This window comes from Sesamum indicum, linkage group LG16 (genome assembly GCF_000512975.1).
Source record: "Sesamum indicum cultivar Zhongzhi No. 13 linkage group LG16, S_indicum_v1.0, whole genome shotgun sequence".
In the NCBI taxonomy this organism is placed as follows: domain Eukaryota; kingdom Viridiplantae; phylum Streptophyta; class Magnoliopsida; order Lamiales; family Pedaliaceae; genus Sesamum; species Sesamum indicum.
In genome coordinates, this window is record NC_026160.1 from 1,400,268 (window position 1) to 1,423,784 (window position 23,517).

The following is a 23,517-nucleotide window of genomic DNA, read 5'->3' on the forward strand; positions in this document are numbered from 1 at the left end:
TATGGACATTTTTCTGATTTTTTTAACATTCTGTGTAATCTATTATTATTTGTTAGGTTTTGATATACTTCTTAATTTGTCGATGTAGTTAGAGCTAGTATGGTTGGGACGAAGAATCAAAGTATAAGAAAAAATTTAGTGTTTGGTTAAAGAGAATAGACGAAAGAAAAGTAAAAGTGGATGTATATGAAATATTTTCGGAGTTTAATTTTGTTGTTCGTCCCAAATTGTGGAGAAAAAAGAGAGTCCAAGGCCAAAAGACAAAAAAAAAAAATATGTATTTTTTATTTTTATTTATTTTGTTATTCGTACGTTATGATTCAGTTTTTAAATTTTTATTAAATTAAAATTTATTCTGCTTAAACTGCATGGTCTGGAATAAATGCACAGTACTCATTTTATTTGAGATATTAACATATAAAATATATTATTATTCTTGTCTGATAAATATTTTTATTAAAATTTTTTAAATTTGTTTTTATTTTTTCCCTAACTTAATAATTATTTTAGCATAATATTAACTTATTAATTCTTTAATATAAAATGAAGAGAAAGGGATAACTACTAAAAGATAAAAAGATTAGTCTTTCTTTTTCAATCTATTTTAAATCGTATCAAATAATATTTAAAAAATATTATTATTTTTCCTCCTTATTGAGTATTGTTATTTAATAATCCAAATCAAACCAACAAAAAAGTCGTTGTAGTATAGTGGTGAGTATTCCCGCCTGTCACGCGGGCGACCCGGGTTCGATCCCCGGCAACGGCGCCTATTTTTTTTTGTTTTGCTCTCATTATTTAATAATTGACATGGACATTGAGCCTCCAGCTTTTTGTTTGTAAATGGGCTTTAAAGCATATCCATTCACCTCTTTTTCCCCAAATTATCAGTACAAGAATGAATGATCAAACCTCTACACACAAACACATATTTGTATACATCAACACTAATAAACTATACAGATGAAATCTTGACATTGATTGACTAAATTGTTCCGACCTCCTCAGTTCTGCTCTCGAGCTTTCTTAAAATAATCAAAATTAGTCCTAAATGTTACTTGACTATGTAAATTAACAGAGACTCAACTCATGGTTAGGACTATTTTTTATCATTTTAAGAAAGGGGGACCAAATTTGATGAAGTACCATTGGTATCAAAAGCGATTTTGTAGTTAATTCAGGCGATCAAAAGTGAATTTCCCTCGATTTAAGATTATTTTCACCTAAAATAGTGCCTTATACCTCTTCTCCCTATGGCAGGTAAAGAGTTGTTAATTTTTTCCCTTTATTGTTAGTTCGTTGCCTTTTTTCCCCTCCGAAAATGTCCTTTCGTTAATTTATACGGTCAACTAATAATTCGAACTAACTAACAAACTGAAAGTCGGACAACAAACTTTGTTTCAAAGAAATGCAAGGAAGTTTCCAAGACTACATTACACTTGAATTTATACATAAAACGTTTCAAGTTTGCCACACTCCAAGTCGGAAGTATTTTTTTTCCATTCAATTTCTACAACTTTTTATTTGATTTTTTGTACTATTTGGACACCTCTTTGGCATACAATCGCCCTATATCGATAAATATGATGAATTTTAACTAACAAAGGAACTTATTTGTTAAACGAAAACAAACCTCATTCATACTTTGCATGATAAACCTGAATAACACTAATAGTATATGCTTATCATGCGTTTACCTTGCATGACAAGGGCCCGATTTTTTATGTTGGGCCTTGCTATTTTACGGTTGGGGTAAGACAACTCAACCCCTTAGGTGGGTTGAGTTGTAATGCATTTGATTAGGAATAAAAATAATTGTACAAAATCGTTTGTGATTTGGATAAACATTGAAAGAGATATGGTTGTTTTGCCAAGTCATATCAGGTCTGCTGAGATTTTCGAAAAGCTGTTACTAGTGGCTTATCAGCTCAATTCCCATCAATTTGTGCGAGTCTAAGTGAGATGTTTTAGTATGACGTGTGTTGATGTGTTAGCCAGCTATATGACATGTCTGTCCAACTGGAAGGGGCTTGTTTCTTAGCCAACGAGTTTAGTAAAATAGAAAATAAGTTTGTAAGTCATACCTCCCTGCTGATGGACCAGCTGGGTTTACAACCAGCTAGGTTGGTGTGGCTTGTTTATGGACTTAGTCCATGATTGGTTTAGGAGGCTTAGAAAATAAGAATTAACAAATAAACTAAGATAAAAAATTAATGAAAAAACTTAAGAATATAGATCTAACAATACACTAATAATGATACCCCTTCAATCATTTTTTCTAAAGTCCAAAACAAAGAAAGTGGGGCTCTACTGATAAGTCTAACAGGTCTGATCCTGTTAGCCTATGAGCAAGATATCAAGCCCATAAAATTTATATTTACAGTAACTTAGCAGGCCAAAAACAAGTTCAATACAGTAAGATGACTCATTCGACAATAGAGATTCCACATCATATATATTCCTGACATTTTGGGACCCATCATAATGAAAAATCTCTAACAAATTCCCCTGGACCCCAATTGCTGATTTGTCAACAACAGGTTAAAAAGGCTATACAAAACTAGTTTTGACTGAGCATGACTTATTCAAATTGTCATATCTCTGTCAAGATAAGTTAAAATTTCGATCTGTTTTATTTGTTAGTTATCTGAATCCCGCAAATTTCAAATGGTATATCTTATGCTGCTGCTATTTCTGGATTTTTCTTCTGAATGGCTATAAATAGAGATCACCTTATGGTTATAATTTCAATTCGTATCACTCGCTTCACACACCTTTTCTCTCAATTTTTAGCTTGTTATTTGCACATTTTTGCACTCCACATGATATTATTTTGACTAAATATTTTATCGTTCAGCCTAAATTACTACCATTGTTCTTACGTTATTTTAAGTTTTTCGATTATTTATTCGGCAAATCAACTTATTGACTTAGACATCGATGTGTTAATTCCTATTTTATTGGTTAGTCCTCCCTGGATCTTAGGATTTTCGTGAAAACTCTTTGACCATTATGGTGTTGTTGAATTTTGCTATACATCATTGGCATTGTCTGGGAGTACTTAAAGCTAAAGACGAGAGAAATGACTAACTCAAACAATGGAGCTGACAATAGTTCTTTCGATAATACACTTCCCTCCCCATAGTAGTAGGGTTTGTAGTTCCATATCCAGAACAAACAATAGGGGTTCTCAATGCCCTTGCTCCCACTTTAGATCCGACAGCCTTGCCTATTGTCACCAACCTGCTCTTCTGTGAGTAGTTCCATCAGTTCATTGTTCAGGTTCCCTTTCCATCGAGCAAGACAATTATATCAGCACAAAAGCTCAACATACAAGGAAAGCAAGGAGTTGATGGACTCACATTGTGCTCCAGCAACATGAATTTACGTTCGCTGATCCCACCAGCAAAGCGGTGACCAACTAGGAGACTCCTTAGGATCTGGTACTTTCTCAAGAAAAGTAGTGGACCTCCACTAAGAGGTAAGGAAGGGAGCCCTGCTCTGGAGCGAGGTATTCCCTCAACGCTGACATCATGGCAGAAGAATTGTCTACTTCTTGGCACCATTGCATGTGCCTGTTTTCAATGGCACTATTGATCCTGCTGAGCACATCTATAAGTTCTGCACAGGTATATTGATGTATTGAATGTCGTGTTTTTCTTATTACGCTAATCGATTCTGCCTAGTAGTGGTTCTACCACCTCCCAGCTGGATCAATACACTCTTTTGCAAGAGTTTAGCTGTCTTATTCTATACGAGTTCAATAAAGAAAAAAAACACAAAAAATGCTATCGGTCTTTCCAGGTTTAAACAGGAAGAAAAAAAAATCTTGAGGCCATATATCTAGTATTTTAACATCTTCATGGAACTTCCAATGCCCTCCGCAAAGTGTTGATTAGCGCTATCTCGCAAGGACTTTGAATCGGCCCTCTCTTCAAATTATTGACAAAGAAACTTGCAACTAACTTCCATGACCTGCTAGCACAAGCAGAGAAATACATGAACTTAGAATATATTTGGTTGGTGAAGAAGGGCGACAACGATGATAAGAGGAGGGACAATGATACCACTTTGTCTCGCATGAGCAAGGGGGAACGATGAGGGCAATTTAGTCCCCTCGACTCGAAGAATGATCATTTCCACACTTGTTGGTAGCCCATCAAGGATGTTGATGGACATAAAAGACATCCTGTTCTGCAGTGGCCTAAAGGCGCTAAGGAATGACATCAACTTTCCCAATCTAAATATAGGTACAATAGGTAGTATGGAGATGATACCAATACATGCTGCCAATTGAGGTAAGAAACAAAAAGACTCATCCAAGTCGGTTGCTGAAATGACTATGTCAACGAAGATCAATGTTGCGAAAAACGAGAGTGGCACTCTGCCTACGAGATACCACGATCCACTTTGGACCTGCTGATACGTAAGTAATTCACTTACCGCATAATGACACTCTAGTAATTTCAGCTACTTTAGCCAATTATTTTTGTTCAACGCATTTTGTTTTTGGATTCTGAAAGCTATGTAGAATATCCTATTTTATAAAGTCTACAGGAAGATGGACCTTAGCGATACCCTACTAAAGCTGGTAGACACCTCAATATATAGTTTTGCAAGGGGAGTAATACTCCTCATAGGACAAATCTTCTTTCCCCTAGCACTTGGTGTGGAGCTCAATAGGAAGACCAAGATCATCTGTTTCCTCATAGTGGACATGCCCTCAACATACAATGTCATTATAAGGCGATTTGCCCTGGATGCCTTCTAAATTGTAGTCTCCACCTACCACATGAAAATGAAGTTCACCACTAGAGCACGACTATGAGAAGTTATAGATAACTAATACATAACACGAAAATGCTATGTAGAGTCCATGAATGGATGCAATAGGATGAACATGAAGATAGATCCCCCCTTAACCTAATAAGCAGAAGGTAAGAAATTTATGCAGTATGATGACTAGAAAAATGAGGTTCTCGCTCGAGTGTAGCCCATCGAGGAGCAGTTAAGCATCCAGTTGGTGCCAGGAGAGCCAGACAAGATAAACTGAAATTGGTTCTTAGCTGAGCCCTAAATTAACAGGGCAATTATCCACTTTCTTGCAGAAAATATTGACGTCTTTACATGGTCAGCCAATGACTGAGTAGGAATTGATCCCAATATTGCAGTATATAGCCTAAAGTAGGATCCATGCTTTGCCCTAGTCAAATAGAAGAAACAACACCTTGGTCCTGAGAAGAACAAGGTCATCCAAGAGGACGTAAGTGAGCTCCTTGTTGAGGGGCACATCAAGGAGATTCAAGTTCGAGAATAGTTATTCCAAGCCAGGTAATAAGTGTTATATGTGTGTAGACTTTAGGGACGTTAACAAGGTTGTCCTAAGAATGTTTACCCTCTTTCGGTATAGATCAACTGGTGGATTCCACCTTTGGTCATGAATTATTAGGTTTAATGGATGCATTGTAGGGCTCTCATCAAATTATGCTTAATACCGATGATAAAAAGCGAGTAAGCTTCATCACGTCGGGGGGAACATATTGTTATATTGTCATGCCCTTCGGGCTAAAAAAACTTCGTCGTAACATGGAGGTCTATGCTAACAAAATGCTGCTGAAGAATCGGGAAACTAATCTCTATGTCATTGACCTTGCTGAAACATTTTGGATTCTAAGGAAGTACCATATGAAACTAAACCTAACTAGGTGTACTTTTGGAGTCCGGAGTGGATGCTTGCTAGGCAACATGGTGACTGAGAAAGGTATTAAGGTCAACCCAGACAAGATATGAGCCATCCAGAAAATGAAATCTCCTACCAACCTCAATGAGGTACAAACATTAGCTGGTTGCATAGTTGTTCTTAGCAAATTGTATATTCGGTTTCGCTAAGCCTAACCTATCCTTCTTCAAAGTGTTGAGGATGACAAAAGCTTCACCTTGGATGATGCTTGCACACAAGTCTTCCAAGACCTAAAATGCCTACTTGCCCGAGTTCCCCTTGCTTACCAAACCCTCATTAGGTGAACCATTGTATTTAGATCTCTATGTGGGCAAGCATGCTGCGAGATTTGTGCTCATCATGTGAATAAGACTCCTCTGCGGCAAATGTTGGAGAAAACTGAGACTTCAGGTAAGATAATCAAATGGATTGTAGAGCTCAATGAATCATACTCCCTGCCAGCCCAGGATGGCCATTAAGATCCAAACATTAGCAGAATTCATGACTGAAGCAGTACCTATTGAAGAAGAGGAAGGAGAGCGGTTGTTGTGTGTAGATAGCTCATACACACATGTGGGCCGCGGTGCGGGAACCTTGCTGATTAGCTCGAAAGGAGACAAGCTGGAATTTGCCTTAAGATTTGATTTTAGAGCCTCAGATAATAATGTCGAGTATAAAGCCCTCATAGTAGGTATCAAGACGGCTCTCAATGCAGGAGCACACAATCTAAAAGTTCACTTCGATTTCCAACAAGTAACCTATCAGGAGGACGAAGCTTTTAATGTAAGGGAGAGAGAATGAAATAATACATTCAAAAAGTAACTGAGCTCAAGAGCAGACTTAAGAGCTTCCAGCTCCACCGAACTACTCGCACGGGGAACAACCCAAACGTAGATTTACCCTTGCTCGGCTAGCTAGTTCGCTAGCCAACTACAATACTCGCTCTATCACTATAAGAACACGCACTAAAAATTCCAACAAGAATTATATGAGCATCTTGGAGATTATTACAAATTAGAAGAAACCCCTCCTTATTACCTACAAGAAGGATCCCTTCCTGGTGATGAAAATGAGGCAATTTGCTTGAGGAACATGTCAGCTAGATTTACCCTGCTATGAGGAATATTCTACAACCTCTGCTTCCCTTAGCCCTACCTCTGATAATAACTAAAAAGTAATAACGAAAGTAAGAATTACAAAAAAAAATTAAGATAAAGCAATTAACAAATAAGTAAGAATTTAATCTAACAATACAGTAATGAAGATATCCCTTCAACCATATTTCTTGGAACCAAAACAAGAAAAGTACGCCCCTCCCACGCCACCCCCCGATTACCCTGGTAGGCCTAACTCTACTGACCCCATAAATAAGGTATCAAACTCATAATTTTTATATTTACTCTTGGCAGGCCAAAAACAAGTTCAGTAAGATGACTCATTAGACATAAGAAATTCCATGTCATACTTATTTCTACCATCACATCATATTGAAAAATCTTTAACAAAATCCGTGATTGTGCCTATTGACAACAAGTAAAACACACTTCACAAAATTCGAGTTGACTAACATGATTCATTCAAAAATTCATATCTTCGTTAAGTAAATCCAAATTTCAATCCGTTTCTTTTGTTAGTTAGCTAACTCACGCAACGTTCAAACGATATATCTTATGTTGTGAGTACTTTTGAATTTTTCTCCCTACTAACCTATAAATAAAGCTCACCCTATAGTCATAATAATAACTCGTGTCACTGACTCCCACATGCACTTTTATGTCGATTTTCATCAGATTCTTTGCACATTTTCGCACTCCATGCAATCATTATCATTTTCTCTCGATAATCTATCTTTTATGTATTGTATGCAAATGTGTATAAAATATACAATTTGTTTTCCATACATGTAGAATATGTTCGTATATTTATTTTTATATACTATGGCTTAAATTCCCACTCCAAGTAGGGCCTTCCGAATCGGAAACCATTACAGCGGATAAGGCTTAAAAGGTGTTAGGCTGAGCTTTATTAAATATTTTATAAACTCGTTCATCTTTAACATTTTTTCAGGATTTATATGATGTTAAATGATATTTAAAATGCTACAACATTTCAATAAATAAAATTATGAGACTCACAGATCACGCAACGATAATTTTGCAGTTAGTATAACCAAAACTCAAAAATTTTGTTAAAATCTTAACGAGAGTGCTCCTTACTAAAGCTCATAAACTCATAATATTATTAGGTAAATTAAAACAATCTTTCTTCATATTCGGCATAATTATAAATATATTTTTTTGTTTAAAAAATTATAAATACGCCTGATATTTGACGAAATTCTATAATCCTTGAATAGATGTATAAAATTATCAAACTTTACACTTATTGTATTTGTTTTATTTTAAAAAAATAAAAACTTATAAAAAAATCGAACGAGATTGATGAAAAAATTATAAAAATCTAAAAAAATTATCCACTTAATCTTTAAAAAAATTCAAAACAATTTAAAAATTAATTAAAATTATAATTTTTAATCTACAAAAGCATTTTTGTCGATTTACCATAAAAAATGGATGAAAACCTAATCGATTGAACTAATCGTTAGAGGATTGTTAAAATCAAAAAAATATTAATAATTTCTCAAACAACGAAGAGTATTCGTAACTATGTCAAACCTTATGGGAGATCGTTGTAATTTACCGTATTCTATTTTACATCTTATAAACTCGTCTTTAAACAAATATCAAACACCCTTATGTGCCTGTCAAAGCATTTTGCTGCACTGAATCAGATCAAGCGGATAGCTGGAAAACTTCGCAGAAAGAAACCAATAGGCCTTTCACGTTACTCATGTTACTGAGAAGAAGCAATTTGGGATAACCGTATTTAGACTGAAAGCAAGAAAAATGGCTTCATCAGTATATTGAGGTTTTACAGTTTCGTACAACCAGTGCAATGGTCAATCGTACCAGGAAACCTTCTGCGGTACAGCCTCTTGTCCGAAAATCACTGTAAGCTGTCTAAGAGAACAAGTGGGGATGATGATTTTCCATTTGCTACTTGAGGAAAGGCCATAATTTTTTCCAAGACCACATTATGCAATTTGAGAAGCTCCACAACATACAATTCCATTTCAGTCCTACGGTAGTTCCGCATCTTGACTTGCTTAAGATTCGGAATGTGGAACGTGGGAGGTTCGCTCTTAAAATCTTCAGATAATGGCAACTGAAAAATCAACAGAATGATCATGTAAGTACCACCAACCTGTAAGAGCACAAGCTAAAAAACTCCATAGGCATAATACTCACATCACTCTCGACGTAATAATTAAGCACCAGAGTCTCAAGCACTGGGCATACTCCCAAAAATGCAGCAATCTCAGGCAGTTCTTCTTCTGTATATGCAATTTTCAGCTCCAAGAATTTCAGATTCTTGAATACCGAAGATACAGAGGTACTCTTTGTAGCAGCAACCTTTCAGGAGACAAAAAGATCAGATTTCGTGAAATCTTTTCTCTCAGAAGTCAATCAGAGACAACTAGATTACTGAACTCAAACTAATATTCTCGTAAAAGCAACCAAAAGGAACAAAGCTGTTTGGTCACGTCTCACTGCAAGTGTACATCAGCAAGAAGCAGTCCGCATTTCACATTTCCTTGAAGTTCCTTCCTTTCTCGTTCCAAACTCTCTTAGTTTTTCCTAATTCTTATTTAGACTATTCCTTTTGCATTTTGTAAAATGAGTTTATTCCAGAACATCCCATCTTTACTACAATTTTCTCCTTAGTTTCTTTTTGTCTGTTTGAATCAGTTGTCTCAACTCTGACAGGAAAGGAACTGATCCTAATGCCTGTATGCAACTCAAAATGAACTGACAACGAAAACATTGTAACTCACAAATCACATGAATCTCACTAGGATTTGCAGCTTCTTCAACTATGCTACATCAATCTTAACCTCCTATTGTAATCAAAATACTAGATAAATTAATTTCAAAACAATCTTACAAACCGGTGCTAGCATGAAAATTACTAATAACTATTGAGTAGATGTAAACAACTCCTGCGATTTATTACCTCTTAGAAATAATAACAATCATATTTTTTCATATTACTTCTATAAACATTTTCTTTTCTATATTTCCTTCCCATCACACTAAAAGTTATGTTTGACTAACATATTTTTTATACAACAGATGTGAGACTAACTGTAACATCACTCCATATATAAAATGATAAAATACCTTTCGTAGTGAGTATTTTATTACATTTGCCACATTTTAACTATATGATAATACATTCACAACCCGATATGCTTCAAAACATGGCAATTTTAATCAATAAAATATTTTGAATGATCAGATGTTAAAATTGGAGTTACTAACAGCAAGATTGCGACTACACGCAGTATTTTCCAAAGGGGTGCCCGTGTAGTTACTAAAATTTTGTACGCAAAAGAGTAGTATCATATTTTTATAGAAAATCTAACTGTAATTAACTCTTACCGTAATGTTATCCTTGCCACATAAATATACAATTAGCAATCTTCATTTTCTTACTCTCACCCTTGATAGATTAAATTGCAAATGAATTTTGAACATTAAGAGATGATTACTGGGTGCATAAATACAGTTGTCTCTGAACATGGTCGCCATCGGGACAAGCTTTTCTTTAGGACTTTAGTTCGTAAAAAGCCTTCAACCCAACCTTTCGGGTGCGCAAATTGGCTCTTCAAAAAGTTGTTCCATGAGTGCTTTCTCCCCACATTTTTGCGTCAAATTTTGAACATTACTCATTAGTCATTGGTTCTTAAATATCCATATTATGGGACCTTTTTATGATGTACTAGAGTCTCCGGAACAGTCCTAGAATTAGTCTAGAAGATCGTGAAACCTAAAATCATACTCCATATAAATCCCCGAATTTTGTTTGATCTTTTCATAAAAAAGTAGCATCAGTCTTGGGCCCAGCTAGTCCACATGCCAAGCATGTTATGCGAAAGTGCAATAAAGTCTCAAAAAACTTGAAGTATTCAGAAATAATGAAATGTAAGGAACATAGAAGGATAGGAAGTTACCTCCATCACGGTATTCCAGCCATACCGATCAAAGTGCATATCCAACAAGGTAAGCCTCTCAACACCCGTTAATAATTGCAGGACGTCACAGTTAAAATATCCATAATCTCCACTCCAAAATTCCACATTAGCTTCAACCAAAGAAGATAAATCCCTCGAGCAATACTCTTCTACGGAAAATCGGTCGAAGCTTATTCTATGCAGGTTAGGAGCATAAATCTCCAAAGAACCCCTATCCTTATCATGACGGATCTTGAACAACTCCAACTCCAATTCTTTCAGCGTCTGAGAGTGTATCTTAAAATTTCGCAAGTAGCTTATCCTCGAAAGAGAAAGAAATTCGAGATTAACGCAGCTCGAAACCACAGTGTAGAGCACCGTAGCTCTTACAGAAACATCACACAGATAAAGGGAACGAAGCGAAGAAAACCCATCACATGGCAAACTCTTAGGCCAAACAATTCGACAATAATTGAGTTCCAAGCAGCTAACCCAGCTATTTCTGATATTAGAGAAATGGAAGTCATACTTCTGCCATGTCTCGTCCTCGTCGGTGTCGAATTCCGATTTGACAAACAGATCTTCCGGGAAGGACAGGAGGAGGACGACTACGCCAGATGCAATAGCGTAGCGGATCCAGGAATTGACTTGGGTTGTGGTCCGTCGGTAGTCTCGGTAGTTGAATAGGAGGTGGAAGGAGTACAGAGGGGTAGAATGTTCGCGGAGCAATAGGGTTAGGGTGACGAGTTCTGCGAAATCATCTCGGGATTCGCATAGGGCATTCGGAGGAGAATGGTAGAGGCTCATGTCGAAATCAAGTCTGGGAACGTGGCGCCAGAGATCCCGCCATCTTCGACAAACTAAGCTAGCTCTGACGGCGTTGAGGGTCGGGAGGAAAGAGAGGATGTGGAGGAGGAGTGCTTCCGGGTGGTCGTCTATGCTTCTTGCCGCCATCGGGAAATGAGAAACTCAATCGATATCTGTTTTGCTTTTATAGCGGGAATTACAAAATTATTTCTTTTTCCCCGTCGTGGGTTCGGGTTGGTTTGTCCGGGTTCAAGTTATTTGAATTGAGTATCTGATTTGTTCGGGTTCAAGTTATTTCAATTGAGTACAGTATCTTGTTTGTTCGGATTCAAGTTATTTGAATTGAATATCTGGTTTGTTTGGGTTCAAGTTATTTGAATTGAGTACAGTATCTGGTTTGTTTGGGTTCAAGTTATTTGAATTGAGTATGTAGTAAGTTAAATAGGATGTGGTTGCAAAAATTTCTGCATTCAGGAAAATTATTTTTTTGTAAAAAAAGTTGGAAGTTGTAACAAAATAAAAAATGAGTAGCATTTGTAAAAAAATTAATAAGTAAATAAAATCTGAATTGAATAGTGTTCAAGAAAAAATTCCTTCTAAAATAAGATTAATTTATTAAAGACTGTTTTGTCCCAATATGTTAAAAAAATACTATTTTTTGCTTATTATTTCACTTGTTGTTTGTCAATAATATTTATTTTTTTAAAAAAATAATAAATACTATTTTGATTAGCATAATTCATATTTAAATTTTTTTAAAAATATTAATAAAGATTAATTTTTAATCTAATAATTCTCCCACTAAGTAATATATTTATTGATTTATACATAACAATTAAACTTGCATTATTGAACCAAAAAATATAGTTTATTAATTAATTAAATAACAATATGTGAATGGAATAATATAATTAGATGATATAACAAATAAAATATCAAAAAATTAAATATGTGATATTTATTTACAAAAATAAATAAATAAATAATACACAGGAAAATTGTTTGTATTTTTCCCCAACAAAGAAAGTTTGTAGACTGAAAACTACTCCTCAATGAAACCCAAAGAGGGTCTTGAGTTTTTTCTTTTGGCTTTTTGTATTGTCGTTTTAATTAATATTTGTTAATTAGAATTAAATAATTTAAATTATTAATTTTATTAGACTTAAATACACATTTGATTAACTAATATTTTATTTTTTTTATTAAGTAATATCAAGTTAGATTTAAATACACTAAAATAGTTTTCAGACAAAAATGAATGCATAAGACAAAATACACGTTCGTCTAAATTATTAATTTTCTCATCAAATAATATTATTTTACGATCTTCAATAAATTTATAATACAAAAAATTCATTCAACTAATATTTTATTAGTTTATTAAGTAATATCATTTTAGATTTAAATACAATAACATAGTTTTCAAGTTAAAATAAATTGCATAAGACAAAATATATGTCCATCTAAATTATTAATTTTCTCATCAAGTAATATTTTATGATCTACAATGAATTATATAATAAAAAGAATACATCCAACTAATATTTTATTTTTTTAATAAATAATATCAATTTGAATTTAAATACATTAATAGACACTCATCTAAATTATTGATTTTCTCAATTAATTTTTTATTTTTTGTATTTCTTATGTGGAGTTGGATATGTGCAAGATCGTTTAAGGACTTGTACATAAGACTATAATTTTTTTTATTAATAATATATTACATATAAATAATAAATAATAAAAAGATTATAAAATATTACCCGGGATAGGTTCGAGAGGGTCCGATACAAAACTCATACCCCATCCCAGACCCAGCTGGGTATGGCTCTTGAACCCGTCAAAATTAATACCAAACCCGCCCCCAAACGGGACGAGTGCAGGTCAGGGCTCTGGTTTTCTGTGCCCAATTAGCATCTCTAATTTGAAATGATTGGTTTGGAAAGAATTTGAAGTCCATTATTCCACAAATTATAGTTGAAAATAAGAGTTAAGAATTTGAAATTCTTTCTGGATCACCCAAACAAATGGACAAGACATGTTAGTACTGAGCATTAGAACATCATCAATTCAAACACAGATGATCTACATCGTCTGATCCCATGAAAGTACCTTTTCGATGAGTACAAAGTATACATATATCAACACTGCGATGTCTCTACAAACACAACACATTGACATAGAAGTGCAGGAAACACTATTACTACACGGTTAATCAATCTAGAGTCTACAGTAAGTAGAGCCAGAGTTGGAGCAAATTAACCTGCAAATTGTAGATACTGACTTGCACTTCTTGGACCGTCAACCTTCCTCCCAGTCTATGTCGTCCTCATCATCTTCAGATGCCTCAGCTTCTACGTTTAAGTCCTTGACTTTAAAATGTTCAGTTGTGCCACCTGAAATAAAGCGATAGTCACCCATCACAAGAAGTAACCAAAATAACACTGAACACATAGTTCAACGTCTATGTCAGTCAAAAATTCAAAATGCAGTCTGTGATGGATCTTCATGGCGGAACAACTTAAAAATCTCAAGGTAAACCAATCATGGAAATTCAATTCCAATTTGAACTAGTGTGTATTATCCATTCATGTTCAAGCATCATCAGAGAAAAATGAGTTGCACAAAAGGCTTTCATCTTACTTCGATATTTGTTCTTTAGCTAAGGAATTCTTTGAGTCCTCCAGGACATGCAGCGCTGATTTATCTAGAATATATGTATGTCCACATCTATTGAATTTCACACGGATTCATGTTTTCAGCTTTAGCTCGAGAAAGGCACATTTCGTTCTGCTAATGTTGTAAAACTCTATCTAAAGCAAATTTCAGATGGCTCTGATGAGGTAGTCTCATCACAATATATGTCCACATCTATTACTGTATTTTTCTTAATAGGCCATACCTGATCTACCAGACCAGCCACTGGTTCAAGTAATGACACTCTGTACTTTTGGATCTAATATACACCACCCAGAACAAGGAGGTCGAGAGGAGACCCCAAAAAGGAAATCGGGAGTTTCCATACTCCAAAGCCACTTTTATGATTAATTGTAGAAACACCCAAATGTCAATTAAAAGCTGAAGAGATTTTACTTGAAATAGGTGCACTTGCACCACAGAAAAGAATCTGGATCACTGGGTACTAAATGCTTGAAAAGAATTGTATGTATATACATTATACCTCATTCCAAATAAATAACTATGGCTATTTTAATGACATTAGAGATCTAATCACCAGGCAAATTATTTAGTTAACACAATTCACAATGGGATCCAAACATTTCGAAGGAACCTTAAAACTTACTAATAAACTAAGACCTAAAAAATATACGGATACCTTTTAGATATAGTACATAGATCAGATCTTATATCTGGAGTCCCCAGCTTAGAGTAATAAATTAGTTCCTTATGGACTGGGAGCTCTGAAGCTACCCACCTGGGCTGATGGTGATACTCACTACCTTAAGTTGTTTAATGGTTTGTTCAGACAGCTCCAAGCCTCAACCATGGTTGACTCTGAAATTTTCACAGCAGCACTCTCCCGCTCATTCATGACAGCAGCCATATTTTTAATTTGATATTCATTCTTGAATTTCAATCTTTAGAAAGACAACAGCATAGAAAATTCAAGCATTTCTCAAACGGAAACTGAAAACAAAATGTCTATAATTCACTTGTGATTAATTCAGAACTCAGTGAGCCATCACTAGTGCCCCCCACTGTCCCGCTTTCTCTGTCTTGTTTATACTTCTCCTGCTTTCCTGCCAAAGGAGTTCAATTGCCAACCTCTTGGCAAGTCTGTGGGTGGAAACAAGTCCGCATCATTTATCCCTCGTCCGTCCACTCTCCCTATTTCCCCGCTTTCTTTTACTTCCCCCAGTTCTATATCAGGTTTTCTGAGGACAGACCTCCAGCAATTAAGGGTTCACAGGAATCAACTTACTGGAGTGGTGTTGTGGACGTAATTTTGCATGAGACAGAATATAGCAATTACTCACCTTTATCATTTCAATTAGAATGTTGTGTTATCGGTTAGGGTAAATTACATTGCACCTCCGACGTCACATCTAATATACACAAACATCCCAATTTTTTTGCAAAATTATAAATACACCCCTGAGGTAAACAACACCAACACCCATGAAAGGATGTACTTGTACTTTTGCAGATTACAAAGAATGGTAGTGTAATTACACAGCCTCAAGGAATGTCACGGTCATTTACCCTATTGGTTATTAAGTAAAGAAATTGAATTTGAAATTCTGTAAAAATGTTTCAAGTGCCATGATTAAGCAGGAGAATTCTTCTGCCGAAAAGCTCCAGAGCCCATGGTTGAGGCTTGGAGCCTTGAACTATTATTACCGGAAAGGAGAAGAAAAGAAACAAACAAGAATGAATACTTCAAGTGACACGTCTTGCCATCCGACCCCACTTGGTCACAAACCCAAGTAGCATAAATTAGGCCTGAGGGATTACGTAATGAACAATTCCCCAATAAAAGTCAAATATTAATGAGACTTGGTTCTGCATTTTCTGCCAAGGAGTCTCTGGCTTACTCTCAATTACTCTGAACGATAAACTTTTCTAGGGCATTCTAAATACTAATCTCATTTTGCTAAGAAAATTAAAGATAAATGGATAAAAGGCTAATGAAATAACGAAATTTACCTGTAGGAGGGGCCTCCTCCCATTCATTATCATCTCCTTCATAATCATCTTCGCGTTTTGACTTCATGCCAACTTGGCGCTCAGTGGATGTGTTATAAGCTTCATTGGACATTGCAGCATTACCTGACTCCTGTTCCTTCTTGACTGCTTCTTCTTGTTCGCGTTGGCGCATAAGTAGAGCAGCGTAATAAGCTTTAACATATTCATCCTACAACCGGAATATATAAAATCAAAATTGATTAAGGGGAGCTGAAAGTACAAGTTCTCACTAAAGCTAAAATCACAAAAACTCTACGTATATGATAAATGAAAAGGCTGAAATAGATAACACTTTACAGTAATGGAAAAGCTAATGAAAAAACCTGTATGTTCTTTGCGTCATCATTTGCAGTCGTGGACTTTTTGTCATCAGAAAGCTCGGAAGCTGTCAAACTACCACCCTTCGTCTCCACCTTGGTCTCTCCACGTTGCTCTTTTGTAAGATTCATGCCTTCCTTTATCATCCATGGAGGCAAAACTTTCATAGGTGCACTTGAGTTTGCTGATTTGACATTTTCTCCTTTTTGGTCAATACCAGAAAAAGCAACTTCAACCTGCAAATCCCAAGCTTTAATTTTCCACAGCAAAGAAGTTTCTAATATTAAAATTGATTCTAGCAATCATACAGATGGGACAACCACATTTACAAGCTAACTGGCAGTATAGAATGTTTTATTGTTCTTTTTTGATGGTTAAACCTGAGCCTTTCTTATTTGAAAGAGCATGTAGCAACAGTTATCCGCATAGGACTACAAACAACATATTGTTCATCCATTTAGGAAAAGATTTAACAGGAGAATGTACACAGCTGACCTTAGCAATCCAAAATTACAGTTATATGCTTCAGTTATTGTTTTTCAGTTGAAAGCATTCGCTATTCGTAACACAAATATACAAAAGTCATCCACTATGTTGAAATTCAACAAATTATATATGCTAAACTATAGTGATTGAGCATGCATATTCCATATTCAGAACTACATATTGATGAAGGATTAAGTTAACCTGTTCTCTGTGCCAATGCAAAAGTAAAAGGAAACAAGAACTTGCAGCAAAACAGAAAGTAAAGAAGGTAACCTTTGTCTCCCCAACATAAGGCATAGGAGTTCCACCAAAACCAAGACCCTGAGAAGATTTAGAAGGATCATTAGCATTGAGGTCTCCATTGACAGATCGGCCAGCAGCATTTGCTCTAAGTTCCCAAGCTTGAAGACTTCCGAATTCAGGAACAGGCAAATCCTTAACTCTGGCAAGTTGGTCGATTAGTGGTTTGAGCTGTTCCTGTACTCGAGCATTCCATAGTTCAAGATGAAGATAACCAGTGGGCACAAAAGTAAAATTCCATACAACTTGAAAAGATAACAAAGGATGTCAGGGCTTTACAGAAATCTAATAAGAATGTGTTGAATGCGTAAAATTACCATATAAAGAAGCTCATATTGGCAGCATGTAATCCATCTATTATCTTTCTTGGAGACTATTGAACCCCTTTTGGATACTCAATCAGGTACAGACGCAGCAAAGTCAATGCAGTTTTTGTTTTCTTCTTCTATTTTGAGCTTTAGGGTGGAGAGAGAAATGGATGTATATAGAAAAACCATAAAACAAAGAAGCAAACATATTGAAAACATGTCTAGAAAAGTATAGGAAGATTCCACTTGTTGACGGATAACATTTTTCTCCCAAGAGCTAAAGTTTCAACAAAGTTAACATTCTGTTGAAAAATCAACAAGATTTGGCCAAGCTGGAGAGGTTGTGACCAAATTCCAAGGTAACCGTATAGGCACTTTCCAAGCATACCCATGAGGCGATCATGAATGCCTAATGATCCACGGCTACAATCAGTTGCACAGAACTGAAGGGACCCAAAATCTTCAAGTATTAGAGAAAACCTTACAATTGCCTTAAATATAGAGGAAACACATCAATTGACTAGCCATGTTATGGTGTCCTCGTCAAGTGCAAGAGACTAAGATGCCTAATGAACCCAAAGATTAGTTGCATAGAACTAAATGGGCCCAAAATCTTAAAATCGTTAATGCAAACTTTACAATTTGCCTTGAATATACAGAACCCCGTTTTCAGTGCATCTACCGCATGGTGTCATCGTCGAGGAGAAGAGCTCATACCAAAGATGGGAACCATTCTAGCTCTTTCATTAAATAAGATATTCGAGTTGCAATCTATCATTCATATTAATGGAGAGGGGATGCGTCAAACCGAGGTGTTTTGTGATGTCCTGCCAATCTAATAAAACTTCGATTTCAAGATCATTGGTTCTGCATGTCAGAAAACAAAAATCTGATAGTCATAAAAATCTAAAATTACTAGTTACCAAAATGATATTCGCTAAGGCACTTGCAAATAAACAACCTCCCAATATGTTGATTCACTAACTATATCAAAATACAATAATGCAATTGCGTACGGAGTCGAAATAATTTAGACAACAAGTAAAGTAGAAGTAAAATTTGTCTGTTACCGATATAATTTATTATACTCAGTACAAACTATGGAATATCATACTACCGAGGTGCTTGCCTGCTTGTGCTATCTAAAAGAGAAAAGATGTCCACACATATAATAATTGAAATACTCCCTCCCTACCAAAAAAAAAAAAACAGGTCTATTTTAACTATAAAATGGAGTTTTAGATGGGAATTGAAAACTAAAAGTTTTTATATCTTTACATAAGGTCCCTGAAATAGGGGTTTAAGTTAACAGTTTCATTTTACTCTAATTCGGAGGGTAGTTTGGGAACAAAAATTCCATCTTAGGAAATGAAGCCTTATTTTTGGATATCCAAGAATAGATAGGTGCAACAAATTTGGAACACAGGTGGTAAACTCTAAAAGATTGCTAAGTGAATTATAAGTAAATTTGTAGCTCGAGCCGAGCAGTTATCATAATGAGTAGCCCTATTTTCTATGTTCTCTAAATTGACAAATAGTTTGGTGCTGAATGAAACCTCAATTGTGATTAGATAAAAAGGGTCCCAGCAAAGGTGCAAGAACATTAAAGAAGGATACTTTGGGAAAATAACCAGTTCAAGGAAGAGATCATTATCTGTCATTAACAAAAAGAAAAGCAATGGCGCCGCTTAGATGGAGGAGTAACCTAGTATGGTAAAGTTTTGACAGTTTTGCTTATCTCAACTTTATATTCATTACTTGGTAATTGAAAAGATCCTGTTTAAAGTTAAGAGAGAATTGAGGGGGAGAGATTTCCTCATGGCAGAAAATAAAATTCCAAAAAAGTTGAGACCACAATTAGTTTATTGCAATAGAGAACCCAAAACAAACACCAAGCAGTGCAAGATACAAATCTTGTTGGTGAAAGGGAATACATGCATTGTAGATATTAAGTGGATGATGAGACTAATTAAAGGATTTAAGGCTAAAATCACGACTCATTAACTGCTTATCAAGTACTAGAAGTTCAACTCATTCCCACTACCCATCATCGAATGAGATATGCAAGATACATATATATATATATAAGAAGATTATTCCAGAGGAAAGCTAATAGGTATAACCTACAATGATTTCAGGGCTGAAAGATCAATGTTTGATATCACAGAATTATTTTCTTTGTTGTACTGAATAATGTTTGGCTGAACTCATTTTTCCATCTTCCAACTTCCACCTTCTTTCTGAAGTTGTAAGTATCTGCGGCACTCACCACCTATATAAAAGGAACACTCTGTATCCACTCCTCATCACATCTTATCACCTGTAAAGAATCTTAAGGAACACCTTGGCTTAGTTGCTTCCTCTACAAAAAGTGCGATGGAACTTCATTTGAACTGCCTGATACCAAAAGGCTGAGCACAACCGAAGTGAATCTTTATCTTATAAAAGAATGTTCCGTGGAAGATCTATGACCAATCTTTATATATGCTTTCATCACCAACATTGCTTTTCAAAAGCTTCTATTATGAGTCAGTCATTGGTGCTCCTCAGATAGTAGAGCAGAAGACCTTTCACACAAAGCTTTTCCATTTTGCACCCAAAGAGAATGCTTAAATGCATGTCCCCTCTCCTTAAACTTCCAGTTAAATAACGTTACTGCTCCGAGTTTTCTTCCTATAATTTAGCTTTCCCTGAATAGACGCGCCACCAACAAAAGGTTCTACCATCAAATGAACCACCACATTTGCAGGCACCTTGAAAAGGGATGGAAGGGTATATTGTTGGTTGTCTCTCGCCAGCTGGTGCAATGGCAGATGTGAAACAGGAACCATTGAAGATTTAAGGATCATTTCCACTTTCATGTTTGTCACAAGCTAATTTTTACGTTTTTCGTACTTAACTTACAATTTTGATCCAAAGTATATTCAATTTGATAGACTTTCCTTTTCTCATATGACTTTAGAAACAAAATCCTGTTGTATGGAAAGATGGAGTATCAACTGAATTAAGCTGCAAATATTATATATCTTGACTTCCATTTATCGTAGAATCTTTATTAATAACTACTCAGTAACTTATGCAGTCAAGTAGAGAGTTAAAACGGAAGCGCTAGACACAAAATGTAGGGGCAAATATCACATCAGATAGCAATATGTGCAAATATACAGGGATTGAGCAGTAAAAATTTATATATTGTAAAATGCTTGGGTGACAGTAGTAGAATGGCCCTTTGACCCCTAATTGGTCATGAAGCCATAAAAGGAACTTAACTATGCTACCCATAGAAAAGGATGGAAGAACAGAGCATACAATAGAAGTATCAGCTTTACATCAAAAGAGCGAACAAATTTGCAACATGGGAAATAATGATATCCTGGCACTAAGAAGGGTGGTAGGTTCTCCTTTTCTTTACAAAATCTAACATAATAGCATCACATGATTGAGTCATACGACGGAGAGACCATTGTGAATTATAAAGAGGACAAACCTCCATTTTTGTTAGCATGTCTTTTAAGTTTTCATGGCGACGCCTTCTCGCATTATCATCTCCATCTCCCAATTCTTGAGCAGCTAACTTATCGCTTTCAGCCACAAGGACACCATTGCAGCTTTCACAGTGGAAGTACTCATCATACGGGGAGATCAAGCGAAGTGCATCAAGGGCAGTATATCTGGAATTCTTTTGAAATAAATTCTCAAATCCTTTTAAAGACAGCTATATCCAGGCAAAATATTATATAAAAATTAAAAAATAAATTTAAAAAGAAAAAGAAAGAAAGAAAACAACTGCCAGGAGCAGATACCTCTTACTGCAATTCGGGCATATATACTCCTGAACTGTATTCTTGCTCTCGAGTTCATCCTTCAGCTTTTTCTTCATTCGATGTAATCTGTATCTTACCACATCATATATCTGCACAAAAGTTACTTACGTTAAACAATTCATTTCAAAGGAGTGTAGATAATCTATCTACCACTGGCATTACATAAATAGGAACAACATCATGGTAAATATATTAACATAGAAAGATTGAAGAGTACAAATTAAAATATTGGCAGTAGATTAACTGGGATATAAAACTAATAACCAATAAATAAACAATCAGATTCAATCCAATCACTTCCATGAAATGCTGAAGTCAGACACTTTCTAAAGAGTAAACTTTTCAAACAGAATAGTTAGTATGATATGATATGTGTTAAGTAATTCAATCTCGAATAGACAGAGCTTGCCTATCACCTTAAACTTGATAACAAATTCTGCATCTAGTCGAGTTGAACAGAAGTATTCATGTAGCTCAACCTCGATACATACAGTCTATGGTTTAAGGTTTTTGTGGAGTTGAGTAGAGTTCCTTGGGAAAAAGTCTTCTATATCTTTGTTCCACCTCTTCCGTCTTATCTTTTGATTCACTCCTCATAGTTGAAGTTCCTTGCTCCTCTGCAATCTGTTCTGCCACTTTCTAACCCCTGATGCAAGGCTTGTTTTTCCATTTCAAACTTAACTTTCTCCATGTCATGAAATTCCATTTCATACTATCTAGATTAGCCACTGTCCTAAGACATGTAAAGTTGGTCCAGCTTAACTTATGCAATTATGTACCACAATGTATAAACATGAACTCTATTTACACAGAAATGTGTGCATATAACAAACATCATCAGTCTAAAACAACATAGAGATTTGGGAGCCAAAAACCTGTGCATAGTCTAGACAACAATATGAGTGCGTATGCATCTTGAGTTTTTCATCGCCTTCTCTTCCAGTTTGTTGACCATCAGCAGTGGCAGCTACTGCAGCATTGTATATTTTTGCACCTTTTGCAGTCTGCAAAAGATCAGAAATGAAGATGAGCTGATACTGAGAAATGATACCATGATCAAGCAATATTTTGAAAACGTCACCAGTGATTGAACCGAATAAATTACCGTGTCACAGGGTGACTCGTTGATTGATCTGGACGGAATTAAAAAAACCGGTTGACCAGAATATTATATACATGTATGTATATTTGTAGCATTCTATACATTATAAAATCAATTGATTAAATAAATATAATTTATAACAGCAATATATAAAAATTGTATAATTTATAAATAAATACAATCCATAACAATAAAAACCAACAGACCTCTTCGACGAAGCAAATTAAATCAAAATTCAAACTAACAAATATTTAAAATTGAAAACTCCACAAGCTCTTGAAGCTTGAATGGTTTGTTCCTTCTCCTTTTGAATAAAAAAGAGGTAGCAACTGGTGTCTCCATATAATTTCCTTTTAAAAAATCCAAAATAGATTAGAGAAGCTTGGAGAAAAGGAGAAAGAAGTAGATGAGGAAGAAGAGAAGAAAAATACTATTGGCTTTTAGAGGTGGCTCATTGTCCCACATTGGAAAAGCATAAGCCAAGCTTAAACACTTTAGGCTATAAATATGGACTAGCTTAAGCATAGCTTATTATCCCACATTGGAAAAGCATAAGCTAAGTTCAAGTATTTTAGGCTATAAAGATGAAAAAACTTAAGTCCAAACTAAATTTATATTTCACACCTTATCTTCTTTTTTAAAGGTCAAAATCAGTTTTGACCGTTACCACGTGAACGGTTTTGACCGGTTCACCCTGGTTTTGACCATAGCGAGTTTGACCTATGAACCGGCTGAGGCACATGGCCGCTTCAGTCAGGGCCAGTAGCGAAAACATTGTAGTCAAGAGGAACTGCCAGTTGAAGCCTAAAACTAACTGCTCATTAAATTAAAAGATGATTACATGGGACTAGACAGTGGAATGGAATTGC

The 23,517-nt window shown here is 35.4% G+C and overlaps 2 protein-coding genes and 1 non-coding gene across 5 annotated transcripts in view; 1 reads left to right on the forward strand and 2 right to left on the reverse strand.

The window, feature by feature from the left end:
- TRNAD-GUC lies at positions 698-769 on the forward strand. The gene has a single exon. It is a non-coding gene; the product is annotated as a tRNA-Asp (tRNA).
- On the reverse strand, positions 8,394-11,881 carry LOC105178612 (F-box/LRR-repeat protein At3g26922). Of its 3 annotated transcripts, XM_020699361.1 has the most exons (4): positions 10,794-11,879; positions 9,028-9,192; positions 8,689-8,944; positions 8,394-8,610 (listed from the first exon to the last, which is right to left on the reverse strand). In XM_020699361.1, exons 1-3 carry the CDS (start codon positions 11,745-11,747, stop codon positions 8,726-8,728), a joined length of 1,338 nt encoding a protein of 445 aa, XP_020555020.1. In that variant the 5' UTR covers positions 11,748-11,879; the 3' UTR covers positions 8,394-8,610; positions 8,689-8,725. The 3 variants fall into 3 exon arrangements, with proteins under 3 accessions (XP_020555020.1, XP_011100423.1, XP_020555021.1); XM_011102121.2 differs by having other exon boundaries at positions 8,394-8,944; positions 10,794-11,878; XM_020699362.1 differs by lacking the exon at positions 9,028-9,192 and having other exon boundaries at positions 8,394-8,944; positions 10,794-11,881.
- The window catches only part of LOC105178526 (general transcription factor IIE subunit 1), a 13,052-nt gene continuing 3,169 nt past the window's right edge, over positions 13,635-23,517 (reverse strand). The window contains exons 4-10 of the mRNA XM_011102017.2: positions 22,422-22,550; positions 21,526-21,635; positions 21,210-21,393; positions 17,388-17,591; positions 16,634-16,864; positions 16,272-16,479; positions 13,635-13,999 (exon numbers count right to left, since the gene is read on the reverse strand). Of these exons, the coding sequence (XP_011100319.1) occupies positions 13,905-13,999; positions 16,272-16,479; positions 16,634-16,864; positions 17,388-17,591; positions 21,210-21,393; positions 21,526-21,635; positions 22,422-22,550 (1,161 nt within the window). The 3' untranslated portion in view covers positions 13,635-13,904. The remainder of the gene's footprint in view (positions 14,000-16,271; positions 16,480-16,633; positions 16,865-17,387; positions 17,592-21,209; positions 21,394-21,525; positions 21,636-22,421; positions 22,551-23,517) is intronic.